Source organism: Drosophila pseudoobscura, chromosome 2 (genome assembly GCF_009870125.1).
Source record: "Drosophila pseudoobscura strain MV-25-SWS-2005 chromosome 2, UCI_Dpse_MV25, whole genome shotgun sequence".
Taxonomy (NCBI): Eukaryota; Metazoa; Arthropoda; class Insecta; order Diptera; family Drosophilidae; genus Drosophila; species Drosophila pseudoobscura.
Window position 1 is genome coordinate 25,134,523 of NC_046679.1, and position 18,017 is coordinate 25,152,539.

General features: G+C 47.1%; 6 protein-coding genes and 1 long non-coding RNA gene across 8 annotated transcripts in view; 5 read left to right on the forward strand and 2 right to left on the reverse strand.

Moving 5' to 3' along the window:
• The first annotated feature begins 300 nt into the window (after positions 1-300).
• Positions 301-2,416, forward strand: LOC4802722 (putative uncharacterized protein DDB_G0271606). The gene is made up of 3 exons (XM_001359550.4): positions 301-1,463; positions 1,524-1,967; positions 2,026-2,416. Exons 1-3 carry the CDS (start codon positions 453-455, stop codon positions 2,149-2,151), a joined length of 1,581 nt encoding a protein of 526 aa, XP_001359587.3. The 5' UTR covers positions 301-452; the 3' UTR covers positions 2,152-2,416.
• Positions 2,218-3,922, reverse strand: LOC4802723 (uncharacterized). Its single transcript, XM_001359551.5, has 3 exons — positions 3,687-3,922; positions 3,144-3,560; positions 2,218-3,078 (listed from the first exon to the last, which is right to left on the reverse strand). Exons 1-3 carry the CDS (start codon positions 3,826-3,828, stop codon positions 2,438-2,440), a joined length of 1,200 nt encoding a protein of 399 aa, XP_001359588.2. The 5' UTR covers positions 3,829-3,922; the 3' UTR covers positions 2,218-2,437.
• Positions 3,923-4,666: 744 nt separating this feature from the next.
• On the forward strand, positions 4,667-6,134 carry LOC6897763 (acylphosphatase-2). Its single transcript, XM_003736752.3, has 4 exons — positions 4,667-4,965; positions 5,026-5,042; positions 5,122-5,231; positions 5,290-6,134. Exons 1-4 carry the CDS (start codon positions 4,779-4,781, stop codon positions 5,405-5,407), a joined length of 432 nt encoding a protein of 143 aa, XP_003736800.3. The 5' UTR covers positions 4,667-4,778; the 3' UTR covers positions 5,408-6,134.
• Positions 6,135-6,448: 314 nt separating this feature from the next.
• LOC4802725 (dipeptidyl peptidase 9) lies at positions 6,449-10,950 on the forward strand. Its single transcript, XM_003736753.3, has 8 exons — positions 6,449-7,537; positions 7,605-7,836; positions 7,895-8,451; positions 8,509-9,130; positions 9,215-9,526; positions 9,596-9,818; positions 9,910-10,102; positions 10,183-10,950. The coding sequence occupies exons 1-8, from the start codon at positions 6,558-6,560 to the stop codon at positions 10,382-10,384; spliced, it is 3,321 nt and encodes a 1,106-aa protein (XP_003736801.2). The 5' UTR covers positions 6,449-6,557; the 3' UTR covers positions 10,385-10,950.
• Positions 10,951-13,069: 2,119 nt separating this feature from the next.
• On the forward strand, positions 13,070-15,204 carry D1 (D1 chromosomal protein). The gene is made up of 3 exons (XM_001359553.5): positions 13,070-13,406; positions 13,533-14,088; positions 14,144-15,204. Exons 2-3 carry the CDS (start codon positions 13,713-13,715, stop codon positions 14,818-14,820), a joined length of 1,053 nt encoding a protein of 350 aa, XP_001359590.2. The 5' UTR covers positions 13,070-13,406; positions 13,533-13,712; the 3' UTR covers positions 14,821-15,204.
• A 341-nt stretch (positions 15,205-15,545) lies between these two features.
• The window catches only part of pum (pumilio), a 210,966-nt gene continuing 208,494 nt past the window's right edge, over positions 15,546-18,017 (forward strand). The window contains exon 1 of one of the 2 annotated variants that reach the window (XM_033385976.1): positions 15,546-15,672. The gene's annotated coding sequence lies outside the window, so the exon portion shown is untranslated. Of the gene's footprint in view, positions 15,673-16,392; positions 16,598-18,017 lie in introns of those variants that run through there. The other variant, XM_033385977.1, reaches the window with a different exon arrangement.
• LOC26534360 (uncharacterized) lies at positions 16,431-17,772 on the reverse strand. Its single transcript, XR_004471158.1, has 2 exons — positions 17,368-17,772; positions 16,431-17,237 (listed from the first exon to the last, which is right to left on the reverse strand). It is a non-coding gene; the product is annotated as an uncharacterized lncRNA (long non-coding RNA).

Below are 18,017 nucleotides of genomic sequence, written 5' to 3' on the forward strand. Positions count from 1 at the left end.
GCAAATTAGCAATCAAACTTGAAAAATATCCAAAAACTAGCTATAATAGCTGATTTGGTAACACTGGATATGAGTCATAACCATCGATACATATCGGAACATATCTATTGAAACAAGGAGCGGCAGAAGTTCAAATTTGACTAAAGTGTATTGTCCTAATTGCAACACTGTTGACGCGGACATGTAGAATTCCGAGAGAAAAAATTAGCCCAACTGGTTTGAGAGACCACCTCTCGCACGAAATCATTCGTATTTCCCCATAATTTCAAACAAATATTTAGCAAGACAACGATACATTCAAACTATCGGGAGAAGAGCTGTAACTGATGACTGGCAATCGGCCATCGCTGTTGGTTTGTGCAACAACAAAAGAAAAGAAAGAAAAAAAAACGCGTAGAAGGGAAGTTGGCTCATTAAATTAACAAAATTCGCTGTAAATGCGTTAACATAACATGGACGATGTCCCGGTCAAGATAGTTGAACGCTATAAACCTCCGCCACCCGTTTACCAGCTGCCACAAACGACTGTGAACCGATTGGGACAATACAAAGAAAACTTCTACGAAGATCAGCCTGACTACCACTATGACTTCCAACTGGAGCGCGCTGTTCTGGACAAGGCGCACCGTTGGCATCAGCTACGCCAGCAGCAGAGGAAGGACCGGGAAAAGCGCCAGGAGCGACGCAAGGTGGAGCGTCAGCGCGAGGTGGAGGCCAAGCAGAAGGAAATGCTCGGAGCTGTCGACTACCCCAGTGCCGACGATTTGTCATCATCCGATGACGAGGAGAAGGTGGAGGTGGTGGAGGAAAACAAACAACAGCCGCCTCCGCGGCAGCCACACCAGCTAGAGCCGGAACAATCTGAGTCACACGACTCCCACGAACCAAAGTCAATAATCTTGTGCAATTTTCACAACATTTTGCAGCCGACGATCCTAAGCACGGCGCCAGTGGCCATCGCTCAGACTTTGCACAAGCGTAACAGCTCGCTTAACTATGCCGACTTCGAGTACAATATGAACTCAACGCCCTTTGATAATATTGAATTGAAGACCATCAACGATTTGGATGTCCTCGCGCAGGTGCTGCATCAGACCAAGCTCCAAGAGCAGAAGGAGCAACGGCAGCTCCAGCTGCAAGCGGAACAGGTTGAGAAGGGGGAGCAGGAGCAGGACCAGGAGGAGGATGTGAAGCAGGATCAAGAGCAGAAAACGATGCCAGCTCCTGCTGCGTTGACCGTAACGACGTTGGCGGAAACCAAAGCGACGCTCGACAGCGTCAATTTCCATGTTCACTGTGATGATGACAATGCCTACAAGCATGAAGATAGTAACAACATTCCAGCCAGTGGCCAGGCGCAAACTGTAAACACGTCCCTCTATCAGACGCCTCTTTATAGCGTTTCGCAGCAGCAGCAGACGCAGTCCCAGCCGCAGCAGAATCAGGAGCAGGCGCACTTCCAGGTAAGAAAACTACCGTTACCGAGTGTCACACAAAGTCTATATCATGGATTGACATTTCAGGTGTACCATATGCAAGGCTATAGCCATCCCTACTATCCCCAACAGCAGCAGCTCTACCACAATCAGAATAACTATTACGCTAATGGCTTTGGCACGCCCAACCATGTGATGCCGTCGCCATCTGTCTTGGCTCTGAGCCAGGCGGAGGCAGAGGCGGCCACCAAGTCGAAGAGTGTTCCCGACATCCTGCGAGAGCTGAAAACAGAGCTGCAGCAGGCGGAAAAACGCCGCACCCGCCTACACAGTCACAATGAGGAGCAGCAGAAGCCACATCTCCCATTGACTTCGCCACAGCGACTGGAGCAGACGGAGAAGATGGACAACCACACCTTTGGAGAGCTGGCTGGGCCGGCACAGAAACTAGTAAAACGCATTAGCAGCATGGGATTTCCTCTGGAGCGTGTCGCCAAGGTCGTCAGTCTGTGTGGCATCGACGACAAGAAGGTGCGGACGATGAGTGTTAGAATCCTCCCCAGCACTAATCTCCTTCTATCCTTCGCAGATAATCGAACACCTCATCCCCCTGGGCGAACTAATGGATCTCGGCTTCGACGAAACGAAAATCTCGGCGGCGCTTCTAAAGTTCGACAACAATAAGGACAAGGCGCTGGACTATTTAATCAATTAGTTAATTTGAAAATCTAACCATCCGCATCCATATTCCAAGCCGCCCGCAACCCGATAGACGCCAGGCTCTGTTGAATGTGTTTTTTTAATTCTCGTGAGATATTCTTTGCATAAGTTGAGAGAGTGCGCGGCAGTTTACAGAGAAGAGGGCACATCAAAGAAAGCTAATGCTAAGCAGCGCCTAAAGGTATTTCTATAACATCATCGAAGCAGTAGCAGCACTTGCAGAAATACCAGAATAAATATATATATAAGTTCATAAAGTATACACAAGTTGTTTGTGCGACTCAATTCATGCCCAGCATCAGCAGATTGATGGCATGCTCCACGTTGCCATCGGCCATGGTCAGATAGTTGACGTTCTGTGTGTGATTGATGAAGCCCATCGCGGCCATAGTGCGCAGCTGCTCGGTGAAGCGATGACGGCGATAGCACCGAGGCAGGACATCGCTGTCGTCTCCACCAGCCGCGTCGTCGTCGTCGTCTACATCGTCGGTCGATGCCTCGGCTCCTGCAGAGGCCTCTACTTCCATGCTCTCCGCTGGCTGCTGGGCCAGCGACTGAAAAGCCCTGGCCAGCTCATTGCGAAACAGCTCCGAGGAAATGGAACTGCTGCCGCTAGCTCCTAGAGCAGAATTGCTACTACTACTACCGGCAATGGGGGCCGAGGTGGTGCGTGGCCTCTCATCGCCCTGCTGGGCTTCATCCGCGTTCCGCTGGGCGATGTTCGACAGCGAATTAAACGAGGTTACATTGGCTAGAGCATTGGCCAGTTGCTGACGGCTGATCTGCCGGATATTGGCCAGCTCATCGCGACGATTAGCGGCGGCGGCCACCATTCCACTGCTTCCGCTGCTGCTGCTTCCGGCGCCCAGGGAGTTCTCCTCCTCCGACGAGGTGGTGGACTCGGAGGCCGCCTGCTCTTGAACTACGGTCATTGAAGAGTGAGATTGATCGTCAGAAAAAAGCACAAGGGAAAAAGAATTGACTTACATTGGGTGGCGGAGCTGTTCCGAGCCAGCTCCTTGCGTATGGTTTCCACGATGAAAGGGGCCGCGTCGCAGATCAGGGGATATTCGCGCACCAGATTCTGCACCACCTCCGGCTCGTGCAACATGTTGAACAGCACAGAGTCGCGAATCAGGGCCTGTGCACCCAGGTTGCGACGAAATTCCGGATACTCGGCCAGGATCGTTTGCAGAATGTTGAATCTGCAGCTGACACTGACCTGCAGGTGCGAGGTCAGGGAGAAGAGCTCCTGTATGAGCTTCGTGTTGATCTCGGATGCCGCTGGCGGAACATACGGCGTGTAACGCGTCGTTTTTCGGAAGCAGTGGATCACGGCATTCGGTTTGATAGCCTTGCTAAGAGTCTGCACATCGTCGAGTACTTGGCCATGATGGCAGATTTCTGCAGATTGGGGCAGATCGCAATGTGTAAGGCAAGGTAGATGCGTAGATGATGAGTGAGCACAATCTTAATGGCGATGCGCAATGCGTATGCGTCGTTATGTGCAACGCCGTGTCGGTCACTCACCCAATTCGCTGGCATCGTACTGCAGTTGAAGCTCCTTTGTGACGATTGTCTTCAAGTAGGCCACGTTTTGCTCCAGATCGATGTTGTGCAAAGGATGAACATCGCTCAGTTTGTTCTTGAGCAGGGCGTAAACTGTATGCATTGTTCGTTCTTCAGGCTAGTGCAAAAAATATTTGTTTGTGTCGGGGGTACGGGTGCTTGCTTCTATTCCAGTGTAACCGCGAATTTATCGTTAAAACAAACCATCCGACCCTCAGAAATATACCAAAATATACCGTCAATATACTGACACATTCAAGTTCTATTTTACATATTGCTCGTTTTTGATATTCCGTGGAATATTACTAGCTATATAGAACCCACAGCCATGCCCACATAATTGTATCCGATTAGTGAATCTATTTTCTAATTGACTGGTTTATTTTAAACACTTGCTTTTATTGCATTTTGCGTATAAAGAGGTTTTAGCGAACGAGGTCAAAGCAAAAAAACGAAAGAGGATAGTCGTTTCTATTGCCTACGGGGAATTGAACCTACCTCACTATTGTCCCATTCAGCAACGATCGCTTGTTTTAAGTCCTTCAAGTCCTGCCTTGTGTAGGCATAAACTTTGGCTGCAAAGAAGCCCCACAGAACTTCAATTTGATTTAAGTCCGGACTCATTGAATCCCACTTTATCAACGGTTTATTGTGGGTCTCAAAATAGCTCGTTGAGACCCGGGAAAAATGAATTGGCGAAGTGTATGCCGAATGTTGCGCACATGAGTCTGGCCCATTGTTGCCTCATCCTTAAGCTAGCCCGCTAAATCGGTAGGCCTTTCGAATAATCAGTACATATTTGACTTTTCAAAACCTATAGGATTTAGGCGGCAGCACAAGCTAGAAGAAGGCCAATCTCAGTAGAGGAAGCTGATCGATCACCAAATGCCGGTCCTATGCTGGCCAGGATGTGGTCTGTGCTTTTAGCTACCACTCACATATTGGGTGAGTAGGAGTTTCTACAGTTACCGTTCGCACCTCTATAGTAACCGATTTACTCCACGCAACAGCGTCCCACGTAGTAGCCGAGTAGAAAACACTCGTTTGTGAAATATGTCGTCTAAGGAAACACAAACAGATCCGAAAAGGAGCAAAAAGATAGCTGAGGAAGAACCAAAATCAACTAAGAATGTGACCACACAAACTACGCTAGAGGTGAAGCCGAAACCAGCGCAACCAGCTGCACAGTTGATTCAAAAGATATTAGATTGCCAATTTGAAATATTCGGTATTGTGCAAGGTGAGCTAAAGCCAACACATCCGCAATATTAGAACACAACCAAAGTCAGTTCCTTTGCAGGGGTCTCCTTTCGAATGGTAAGATTCCGATCAATGGCATTCACATTGGTAAAATAGTTACATTCGCTTTTTTTACTGATTTACTATTTTACTAAAGTATACGATGCGAAGGGCTGAGAAGCTAGGGGTGCGGGGTTGGTGCATGAACACCCCACGCAATACTTTCACGGGCCAAATCCAGGGCTATGAACCAGCATTTGAGGCAATGTATGCGGAAAAAGCCGCAAACTACGTACATACCAATACTTAAATATTCTCCCTGCAGGCGTCTCTGGCTAGAGCACACTGGCAGCCCCACGAGTCGGATTGACAAGTGTATTTTTGGCACCACCAATATATTGCAAGAATTTACATTTGATTCGTTTACTATTCGAAACGAATAATATTTTTGATTGTATCATTAAAATAGCATACCCGTTGAGGGTGTTCTTACATTCGATTTCGCTCAGTCTGCAATGTGGTTGAGCAATGCAATGACAAAACTCAAATTATTGTATTGGACATTTGAAATTAGAACTCCGAACTGATTAACTGCAAAAACAGAGACAGCCTCATGATAAAAGCATCTTGACTCTCCAGATATAACCGATTGTTATACCTTGTAGATACAATTTTGCTGCCTGGTTAGTGTGCCATCGTTTTGCCACAAAAAGTGCTTCGGTTCTTCGACTGATACCCTAGCCGGTAAATGTGCCTGGAGACGGCTACGAAAACTAATTTCGGTTTTTGTCTGTCATGCTATCGGCTCTTTTCTCACCAAAGTTAGCAGTCTAATTTCATATGACCATAAAAGACGTTGCACTTGGAACTATCGTTGTATCGAGATATCGCTATATAAAAATCGGCCGGATAATGTGGCCAAGCTTAAATTTGAAAAAATACCACCGGGATATCATTCATTGTTTTAATTTACCTGGCCGAACCAAAATAATTAAATAAATATAATTAAATTAAGTAAAAAAAATAGCCAGCATTCAACTCGGTGCATCTGAATAGAACTCTGAACGCCAGCGCTTTAGCTAGGCCGTAAACGCCGTCGCACGGTGCGACTTTCACTTTTTCCTTTTTGCAAAAGAGAAGATATAAAAAAAACAACAACAATATACAGACGACTACGAAGAGCAGAGCAGAAAGACAAGACAGAAAAAGAAAGGAAGAAGAAAAAGCCGAGCCAGCATGAGTGTGGAAAATACAAGACGAGACAACGAAACAAATGCTATGCGATCCAGTTAAGAAAATCTCTTCGATTCGAGCCCAGAGCTGCTGCGTTAAGGCGAATGTTAAGCAAAATATAAACAAACCATCAGCACTGCCAGCCAGCGTGTGAGGAGCGTTCGGTGTCTGTGAGTGTGTGAGTGTTATTGTGTTCGTGTGTTCCGTGCACGTGTGTGCGTGCGCTAGTGAGAATTTAAAAAATCGGAAGAGGGCCAGCATTTCTGTGTGGCTGTGGTGTGTACGTGGTCGGAGCTGCTTAAATTGGGTCAAATTTTGGAATTGCAGCACTAGAGAGCACCCGGAGAAGAGTCAGTGAGGATGGAGACAACTGGGAGTAGATCCCAGACGGCGCAACAGCAACGCACTCGGCTGGCCTCGTCCCCGAGTCCACCGTTGAATGTGAATCTCGGCGGCGGACCCAACGCAAACAGCACAAGCACCCTAATGGGCATTGAAACAGATCCTTTGCCACACGGCAGGAACAACAACAACAGCGGACACCACCGCAGCCACAGCATAACGAATGCCGCTGCCACCTCCTTTGTGAATCTCCTGGACGGGTTCACGTCCCGCGTCTCCACGGCCGTCAGTGTGGCAGGCGGGACCAGCTCGATGAGCCTGATGGATCGGAGCAGCCAGAGTGCGGCCAGTACTCCGGGATCGACGCATTCCATTGCCAGCCTGACCAGCATGGGATCGCTGGGAACGACGGCGAATGCGTTTTACTCCTCGATCGGCAGCGCCCTCAACTCGATAACTTCGCCGATACAAGCGGCTGCTGCGGCTGCCACCGCGACCACAACCGAGGTGGTCGTGGCTGCCGCCTCAGTGATCACAAATCACCTGAGCTCCCCCACCAGCGGAACGCCACCCCATGGTCTGGGCGGGGATGATGACGAGGACTGCGACGATTGCGAGGAAGACGAAGACGACGCCGTGGACAACGATGGACACATTGCAGCGCCCACACCATCCAAAAGCTGGGCAGAGAACAAGATAATCGTTCAGGAGATGCGCAAGAAGCTCTCCACTCTGTCCTCGATGGTGCCCACCAACGTCCAGTTCCGCCATCTGTCGGATGGTCGAGCCCGTTGCTACTTCGTCGGCTCGCCGCCCCAGAACTGGGAGACGACCTTGCTCTTTGCCGACATCAATATGCAGCAGCAGGACGAGCAGCAGCTGGTAATACAGCGTCTGGATGGCGACTCCAACGTCGGCATTCCCACCACCGCTGCAGGATCCCCAACCGGCGGATCAAGCCAGCCGACCTTTCACTTTGGCTCCGCGCATAGACCCAAGTAGGAATGCTCCACTTTCTGGTCCGTTTCCTGGTCTGTAGCTTAATCTGGTTTAATTTTGTTGTAGATTGTCGTGGAATCCACTTTTGCAACAGCCCATACCCAGTGCCCATGGGAGCAGCACAAGCACCAGCACAAGTGGCAGCTCTTGTCCCTACGCCAGGGAGTTCCAGCTGCTGCAAGAGCGCAAGCGCCTCTCCACCTGGGGCATCACATGCTACGAGCTGCACAAGCCCTCCGGCAAGCTCGTGTTTCCCTGCTTCAACGATCTGTATCAGTGTCTGGACACGGGCTACAATGTAAGCAGCATCAATGAATCTCTTTCCAATCTCTAACATCCTCCAACCCCCCGACTAGTCTGGCCTGCTGTTTCCCACACAGCTACGCACCTGCCCGCAGTGGACCGCTTTGGATCCGCAGATTTGTCCACAAAACTCTGACATGATTGCGTACATCAGTGACTGCGACCTCTTTGTCACCCACACGCTCAGCGGGCACGAGAAGCGTCTCACGTACACAAGCTGCGGCCGCCACTCCTACCCAGACGATGCGCTGAGTGCCGGAGTTCCTTCGTATGTGATGCAAGAAGAGTTTAGCCGCTATCAGGGCTTCTGGTGGCAGCCGCACTCTGACGATGGCATCTACCGCATTGTGTACGAGGAGGTGGACGAAACGGAGGTCTCCCTGTACACGTTTCCCTCGTCGACGGCCGTCCATGGCCGGGTGGATGAGTATCGTTTCCCACGCAGTGGCAGCACCAATGCCAAGTCCAAGCTCAAGCTCGTTCAGTTCGTACTGAACGAGTCGCTGCAGATCAGCGAGATTTGCATCAAGGACCTGCCCTACTCCCTACTGGCCGTCTTCAGTTGGCTGGAGTACATTGTCCGCGTCGGTTGGACACCAGACGCCAACTAGTGAGTAGATTTGGATAATCCTAGGGCACTCATCCTTCACTTTTTATTCGCCTACAGCGTTTGGGTCCAGGGACTGGACAGGAAGCAGCAGAGGCTTGACCTGTTCCTCATACCGCTGGACAACTTCTGCGAGTCGTACAGCAGCCAGGTGTCCACGCCGACAGACTCCATTGGGGACCACAGCTGGCGCAGCCTCTACAGTCGCACCATCACGCCGCTGCAGGTGATCTACACGGAGCAATCGGAGAGCTGGATCAATGTCCACGACATGCTGTGCATCCTCGACGTCAGCGACACTAGTGTCACTTATGTGTGGGCCTCCGAGGAGACTGGCTTCCGGCATCTGTATCTCGTCACATCCAGTCTGGTTCTGACCAATGCCAATGGCCAGTCCGATGCTGGCACACCTGCTCCCCAGCAGCAGCAGCAGCCACAGCCCAGCTTTGTTGAGCAGTCTGCCCTCCAGCCGCGCATCATCAACAAGGTGGCGCTAACCAGCGGTGAATGGGAGGTGCTGGCCAGGAATATCTGGGTGGATAAGCCAAATCAATTGGTCTACTTTGTGGGTCTGCGCGACACCCCCCTGGAGAAGCATCTCTATGTAGTCAGTCTGCAGAGACCCGAGCACATACGCCTGCTGACCGAACCGGGGTACTCGTACCTCGTAGAATTTGATGATGTACGTCTCATGATCTCTCGTAGTTCCTGGTTCCTTTTGTCTCGTTCTAATATCTTGCTTTGTTTTGCCATTCGTCCCCCATAGGAATGCTCGCTGATGCTGCTGGTCTATTGTAACATCCAGAGATTGCCCAGCTGCAAGGTGATGCGGGTTAACCAGACCTGCCAGAACGGCGGCGTCAACGGCATACAGATCTCGCTGATGGGATACCTGCACGAGGGCGGCAAGCCGGAGCCACAATATTGCCCGAAGATCTTTCGGCCGCAGTTGCCATCGGGTGACATCGTCTATGCCATGGTCTATAAGCCCCACAACTTCGAGATGGGCGTCAAGTATCCCACGGTGCTCAATGTCTACGGTGGGCCTGAAGTGCAGACCGTGAACAATACCTTCAAGGTGGGTTCCTTGGCTGCCGTATTGCCGTATTAAATTTTTGATGTATTTGAAATTCTGTGTGTCTGGCAGGGAAAGCATCAGCTGCGTATGCACATGCTGGCCGCTCAGGGATACTGCGTGATCTGTATTGACTCGCGCGGGTCTCGCCACCGTGGCAAGCGCTTCGAAAGCCACATACGCGGCCGGATGGGACAGGTGGAGCTCACCGATCAGGTCGATGCCTTGCGCATCCTGGCCGACCAGCTGGGCTACATCGACATGGAGCGTGTGGCCATCCACGGCTGGTCCTACGGTAAGTTGCTGTTTTATCTACTGAATTTAGTCGAATGGCATGGCTGCAATGTCTGTAATGATTTCTTTGTGGTGATTTGTGGTGCTTTCAGGTGGATACCTCAGCCTGATGGGCCTGGTGCAATTTCCGCAAATCTTCAAAGTTGCCATTGCCGGGGCGCCGGTTACCAATTGGGAGTATTACGATACGGGCTACACGGAACGCTATATGGATCTGCCGCATCACAACGAGGCTGGATACTCGGCCGGATCAGTGCTCAACTATGTGAACTCCTTCCCCGAAGAGTGAGTGCTTGTCTCAGTCGGTGTTACATGACATTACATGGTTGGGCTGAATGGCTGTTCTTGTTCTTGTTCTCTTGCAGGGACAATCGGCTGCTGCTGATTCATGGCCTGATCGATGAGAATGTGCACTTCTATCACACCTCCCGACTTATCAGTGCTCTGAACAAGGCCAACAAGCCGTACGATCTACATGTATTCCCCGAGGAGCGCCACTCGCTGCGTAATCTGGAATCGAATAAAAACTACGAAACGAAATTATTGTCATTCTTGCAAAACTTATGAGATTCAAAAAGCAACACACGAAACAAGATTACCAGCTAAGGCAGTAGCAGCAGCAGCAGCAGCAACAGCAGCACTCCCCAGCGTCCCATCCCCTCCTCTCCCATTCAATTAGTTTTACACCATTGTCTTTGTTTTAATTTAATATTTTTGTTGTTCTAATACTTGTTTTTATATGATAAAGAAACGAGAAAAAACAAACATTATTCGATTTGTAGTAGCGTACGTAGCGTATAACTTAGAAACTTAGAAAGAAAAGATTTAAACTGTAAGTATCCGAAGGAAAGAAACAATTTGTTTGGACACTCGAAGACGCTCCCTCCCGCACTCTACTCTGCCCGCCCCAAGCCGCATACTGTAATTAATTTGTATTTATACATAGGTTCTATCCGACTTCTATTCCTTCTCCTATACCCACTATCCTATTCATATTTCATCATTTTTTGTATCATTTGCGCAATTGTAAATTTATCCTTTTTTAAATTTCTAATCTTAAGTTTTGTTCTAGTGTATGTGAGTGCGTGTGCGCGTGTGTGTGTGCGTGCTAGAGTGTGTTCCTAAAAAAATAAGAAAGAAAGAAAAAAACCTTCAACTTGTCATGCCCGTGGAGCAGGCCATCAATTAAATATATATATACACGAATATATCTCTTCGATTAACAATTTGCAATATACATACATAAATCGTTAAATGAGTTACTCAAGAATCGGCGTTTGCCAGAAATATGAAATATATATATGTATTAATGTATGGCTCTATATAAAATAATCAATATTTGTACAACAATACAATCTGATAATACATACGAGTATATGTATATTTATTGTTTAACAATTAAATAAACAGTTGTGTGTAATCCCCACTGTCTTCTCATTGTACTGCGGTGCCTGGCCTGGCGCTTGTTTATTGGGGTATTCGAGAACGTTAAGAAAACGCATATACAGAGAAGGATATGGTAAGGGACACTCTTACTTAAGAGGACTTAAAACCTTTATCAACAATTATTAAAATATTATCAAGAAGAGCTGCAAGGCCCAATCAATGGCAAAGAAAGTCAATCCCTTGGATTTTCTTCCCAACATGTCTTTTATCCCAAACCAGACTCAGTTTTACGTGCCAGGAGCTTACCGCACTTCAAAAGTTTTCCTTTCCAGATTCCACACAAATTGAAGCAGCAGCTATGTCTACAAATAATCAAGCCAACCCAGATGTCCGATGCTGTGCTCCGCTCCAGATACGACACAACCTGACGCAGTAGCATCGATACCATCCACACAACTATGTGCTTTATTGAAATTATTGGATAGTTAAAGGTACTATTTCACATACAATAAATGCCATCTGGTCTTGGTGTGGTTGGGTTACAATGTTATTCCAAATCGCTACTGCCCGAGTGTTCTTTCTCGTTATGAATCCAGCTGGAAAGCAGACGACTGGACCAATCGCTGTTCCAGTCGCTGGCGTCACTGACTTCGGACATTGTTGGTGGCAGCTCTTACCGTGTTGCCTCTACAACCATTAGCACTCTATTGTATTGGTATTTTGGAAGGGTTAGAGCCTGGTCATGTGGATTACGCCTAGTAGAGCCTCTACTAGCATGACGATCTCGTCTTGATTGGAAGGATACCAGGTATTATCAGGTGATTCTGGTGCTTCAGCTCAGCTGCTTTCTGCGACGTGACTTTTAGGTGTCCTGTGTCTTCAACTGGCTTGTCGGCTAGCTGCAGAGCCTCCTAACACGGCACTTCAACCGCCATCTTTTCTTTTGGCTCCTGTGGCATCATCGTACCTTCACCTGCCGTTTCGGTGGATTCCTTTTGCTGCTCGAAGACCTCCCTTGCTGGATCAAAAGGAGATGGTATCAAACTGCTGGTTTTTCAGCTCATTTTACTCACTTTCTGCTGCTGCCTGCGGTAAAGAGCATCCTTGATTAGAACAAAGGGTATTTTCATTTTAACAGAGTTCTGGACTTGTTGCGTGTTGAGTGAGATTCGTTGGGATGAACAAAAATTTGAAAATACCGGAGGAACTGGCATCGATATTTTGATCCGATATTATTTTCGAAATTTAGTGAATTGTAACGAAATATTAGTTTCAAAATTGGAGTTCTTGTATTCGAATTGGTGCAAAAGTAATACAGAAAAATTGTACAAATTATTGTTTATTTCTGCGATATATCGATCTATCGCACAAATCCCTAAGAGGCGAAGGAATTTTCGAGAAAATCATAATTATGAACAACAATCAGCATTTCGGTGGCCAGGTAAGTACTTTTTCCACTTCATAATTCAAATTCTCCGCATATTTCATGCAGCTGAAAGGCATAGAAATACATAGAAATTTTAATTAATACGTTCATTCTGCAACGGCCATCAGCCACGGACACAGCAAACAGGCAAAATATCAGAACAGTAAGCATACATTTAACATACAAAAACATTGACTCCATTATCACAGCTATTTTTGCAGTCTTATATGTTTTCCCCTTTATGTAGATACATTTGTTCCCAGGGGACCCACGTAATCTCCATCCGTTCGGATTCGTATATATTCCTATGTAGCAAGCCTTTGAAAAAGTTTCGATTGTTAAAAGTCATTTTTGAGTATGGTTATTCAATATCAACTTGGGTTGCCAAGCATTAGTATTTGTCTGTTCCTTAAAAAAGAAAAGTATAGTTTCAAGATTTGAATAAATTGTTGAAAAGTTTTTGCCAGTTATCGCATTATTGTATCGCCGCGAATTCTTATCGGTTGCTACCTTGAATTTTGTAAGCCGGCCGGCAGACTATAATGCAAAATCTACTAGCGAAATTCGACATTTAGGCATTTTCCAGTGGATTTCAGGTCAAATCTAGCTAAATTCAGCGAATTTCGCCCTTGGTCTGAAATTAAATTATTTTCTCAAGTTGCTTGAATCGCGTGCGATAGTTGCGTCTGCATATCGATAGGGAGCGAAGACAGTGGAAATAGAAAACACAGAAAACCGACTCCATAGTGAAGCGTGCTCGTAAGAAAAATCGGCGAGGTAAGGAAATAAAAGCGGCTAAGAAAATTGAGAATTTTCCCTGAGGAGAGCAGTGCATTTTAGTGAATTAATTTTTTGGAAAATGTTTGTGCACAGATAATACTATTTGCGTTTTTCATTTCCCAGTTAAACCATTCGAAGACGCACAGTGAAAGACGCAATCGTAAAGAAGCGAAATTTGCTTGCGTGTGTGTGTATTGGTAGGGGACGCCACTGCAGAGCCGAGAGAGCGCGCGCATTCCGCGAAGAGACGTCTTGCCGCAAGAAAACACGAACAGCAGCAGCAACAGCAACAGCAAAGCAGCCATGGAAGAGGTTTCGGTAAAGAAGCGCGGCAGGCCCCCAAAGAACCCTGGTGCAAGTCCGAGCGTGGTGGACGCCGCCGCCACGATTCCGAAGAAGCGTGGTCGCCCACCAAAGAGTGCTAAGGCTCAGCGCGGCCGACCGTCAAAGAAACCAATCAATCTAAGCGAGAGCGAGGGTGAAGGGGATGGTGATGGTGATGACGATTCCTATGAGAATGTGGCAAAGACTGTGGCATCGCCCCAACCGGCGTCCAAGGGCCGCGGTCGCCCACGCATCAACAACTACGATGCTGAGGTCCCAGCTAAATCAAAGACCACATCGTCCAAGCGGCGCAAGCTGGGCCGCCCCAGGAAGCATCAGCCCAGTGAGAGCGAAGGTAAGCCTTAGTTTGTGAAAGATTTCCCTTTATTTAAATTCCCATATGCTGTTAGATGAGAAGAGCGACGATGATGATGAAGAGGTTCGTCGCCCGCCGGGACGTCCTCCGACTGGGTCCGTCAATCTGAATATTGTGCGCACCGGACGCGGCCAGGGCAGGCCTAAAACACATGTGGAGAAACGTCCCGCTGCCCCGGCAGCCGAATGGACCGGTGATGGACCTCCACCCAAGAAGCGCGGTCGTCCAGCATTGAACAAGCAAGCTTATGTGCCAACTGGTCGTCCACGAGGTCGTCCAAAAGTCAACAAGCCTGTTGAGGAGGAGGACGACGATGACGAAGAAGAAGAGGAAGATGACGACTCTGTGGAGGAGCAGATCGTGCAGCCTGAGAAACCAGCTGCCGCTGCATCTTCCCCTGTAGTTAAGAAGCGTGGACGCCCTGCAGGACCAAACAAGTCGTTGAATGAGGGAGCTCCCAAGCCGCGCGGACGTCCCCCAAAAGCCAATCACAGCGCCTTGAACCACGACCAGGATGAAGACGATTCCAATGATGATGCCGCAAGCAAGAAACCAGCCGATCGCGCCCGCGCTTTTAATGACGCTTACGAAGGTGCAGCCTCTTCGAAGGATGACTCCAAGTCGACATGCGACGGCGAGGCCGCCAATGATACCGCCGAAACCGTTGATTGCGAGTCCGATGCCGCAGGTCCCGAATCAGGCACTGCCTAAGCATCTCGACATTTATATTAATTTTAGGCATACAACAAACATAAGAATTAATACCTTCGGCACCACAGATCACATAATACAGGAAAGGATCCAGAAACTTTCCATTCCGCCGCCGCCGCCCCCCTCCCACACACACTCTCAATTCAGGACAGAACCCTCTATAAATACTTACATATATAGGGCTAAGAAATTTTGAAATCGGAAATGTTTGTCCCCGTATATTTATTTTGCATATTCCATTTGCTTTCATTGAAGTATTTCAATCGTTTCAAAATGCAAATGCACAATACATCCTATTTCTAAGAAAGAAAAGGTGAGAAAAAAAATGTATTTCCTCTATAATTTTCACTAAGAATTGGTCGAAATGACTACACCGTTTAAAAATTAAAATACACATGTATGTATATGTATTAGAACACGTCGTGTTTAAATTATGGGCGGGTTATTGATAATATAATTATTACGGGCTTGGTTCGTCAGAGCGACTGCCGGAAAAAGAGAGACACGGTCGCAAGGATTCTGATGAATTACATATTGGAGTTATCAAAGCATGAGCTAGAAATGTTATTTGAAAAGGTGGCGAAATTTAATTTCATTTCAAAATCTAAGGAGTACAGTACCGGGCAGAAGCACCAGAAACTATCGTTTAAACGCACTATCGTTTGCATGGCTATCGATTGGTCCGGTTTCGATATGCGGCCACACTCACAAACAGCTGTTACGGCTCTTTTTTGGCGTTTTTCCTTTGGTGGTTTTGTTTATCGTTCTCTCCGCTTCATTCATTTCAATCGTGTGTAACGAGCGGGACATAAAGCAGTTTGTAATATGTAAATTTTGTTCAAATAAGCTAAGGTGTGTGAATATGCAAAATACAGAATATATATTCGATAATATAAAAAGATAACCCCCATATATAGCGTTACAGTATTGCATTCATAAAACAGCAGCAGAATTATATTGAAAATGAATATAAACAAATTCAAAACAGAGGATAAATTAACAATGCTAAACAATCTGTGTGTGTGTGTGTGCGTGCGTGCGGGAAAGAACAAGCAGCAAAAGCCGCGTGCTTATGGCAAAAAAAAGTAGCTGTCGGCCGCAAAGCAGTTGATAAAAAAACGCCGCAAACAAAAACAAAACAAACACCATTGTGTGTGTATGTATGTGTGTGTGGTTCTCTGGCGTTGGCGTCTAATCAAATTTAGCATGCCTAAAATCGATTGATAAATAATGTATAAACAATTTGAATGGCCCATGCATGGCCGATTTTAATTGATTTTGAGAGGAACTCGTAAGAAAATAGAATAAAATAAATGCTGCAATTTATTTGGCTTATTTGTGATAATTTCCTCATTTTGTAAGTGTTCTTTCCAACCCAAAATCGGGTGAGAATAGCGCCCGACTCACTCTCCCTCCCGTGGTTTTACCATAAATTAGTATTACATTTAAACAATTCTATGTAAAACGCCGTCTGCTCTTTCTCTCGTTCTCATCTGACGCTCTCGCTCTCTTGTTGGACATGCTCTGTTCTCTGGTTCTCTGGAACCAGGTTCTGGTTCTCTCAGCGGTTCTATTCTTTTGTTGTTGTATTTGCCCTGTGTGTCTTTGCATTTCGCTTTTATTATCGTTCTGCGACGGACGCGACGTTGAAGAATTCTTAGCCGTATTCTTCTTCTTCATCCTGTGTAAATAATTGTAATTTAAATAACTTAAATTAAATACAAAAGCACACATTAACAGAACTTAAGCGTGTCGTGAATGGTTTTTAAGTGCATGTGTAAGTGCCAAAAAAAGAAAATGAGTTCGATTCGATTCCCGTATTTTTTCCTCCTGCCTCTTTTTACATTGTCATCATCGGGTTTCCTTTTCGACTGCGGCAACCAACGGCGGCGGCGACAGCGTGCCATGTGTGTGTAGAGTGTGTGTATCCAGACCGCTTTTTATATTTAAACAAGTATAAAAATAGTTTGCAAAAAAAAAACCTGCAAGAAACAAAATTGTTTTTCCCCAAAAGGTAAAAATCAATTAAATTTTTTGGCCGGGTCGCTACCGACTGCGCGGTCACAATTTCCGACTGCAAACACACATTAAAGAGGAACAGAATATAATGAATATTTTATATTTTAGTGAAATATTTTTCCGATTGTGCGTTCGTGTGCCAGTGCGTGTGTATTTGTCTGTTTTCTTGGATGTGTCGCCTCATTATTCGCCTTGTCCCATCATTTTCTTCCTTGGCAGCGGCAGCGGCGGCGGCGGCGGCCATTTGGCTGCTTCTTCTTTTTTCTTACATTTGCACTGTGCGCTCTCTTCAGTGTGTGTGTGCGAGCGAGTGCTCTCTCAATATCCTCTCTCCCTCTCTGGGGACGCTTGCATTTGTGTACACGAATTTTTCCCAATAAGAATACATTGGTCGCCGTCTAACAGCCGTATAATAATAAAAGATGAAATAAATAATGAATTTCTTGATGGAATATTCAATAATTCAGTTCAATATTCATCAGCTGTATCCTCCCTGAGCCAGCCACGCCCCCTCCTTTGCGCACTCACTCTGCTCCTGTTTCGTTCTCGTGCCTTTGTTTTTCACATGTCTCTTTTACGGTTTATCTTTATGTTTGTTTTTATATTAAATGTGTGCGTGTGACTGTTCCTGTGTGTGTTTGTGTGTCTTCCAGGGGCCCCAGCAGCTCTCTCGGAGGGAGGCAACTTCTGCGATTTTCGCATGCTACTGCTGCTGCACTTGCTAGCTCTGCTCTGCTCGGCTCGGCACGGCACGGCTCTCTCTGGCCATGTTATGGGGTGGGTGGCCTGGCCAGGAGAGGCTCCTCATAAACAAGCCGACCCACAGACGACAACGTTTCGTTTCGCATAGTTTTTCGTAACGTAACCTCAAAAGTTGCGGCGCCCTGCCTTCTTCGTTTGCCTGCCTGCCTGCCTGCCGCCATTCGTCGTCGTTCCTCGCCTCGTCTGCTCTGCCGGCTGTCGCCGCCGTAGTTGCGTCTCCTTCTTGTTGTACCTCTGTTTATATGTGTATGTTAATTCTATATGTTTTCCATTTTCAACCTCTCTCTCCTCTCCTCACCCGTCCGTCCGTCCACCCACCCCCTTTTTTCTGCTGCCGCTGCCGCCGCTCGCCTTGCGTTGTCTTTTCGCTTTTGATACCCTGTATGTTTATGAGTATCTGCACAAAAAGCACCCAA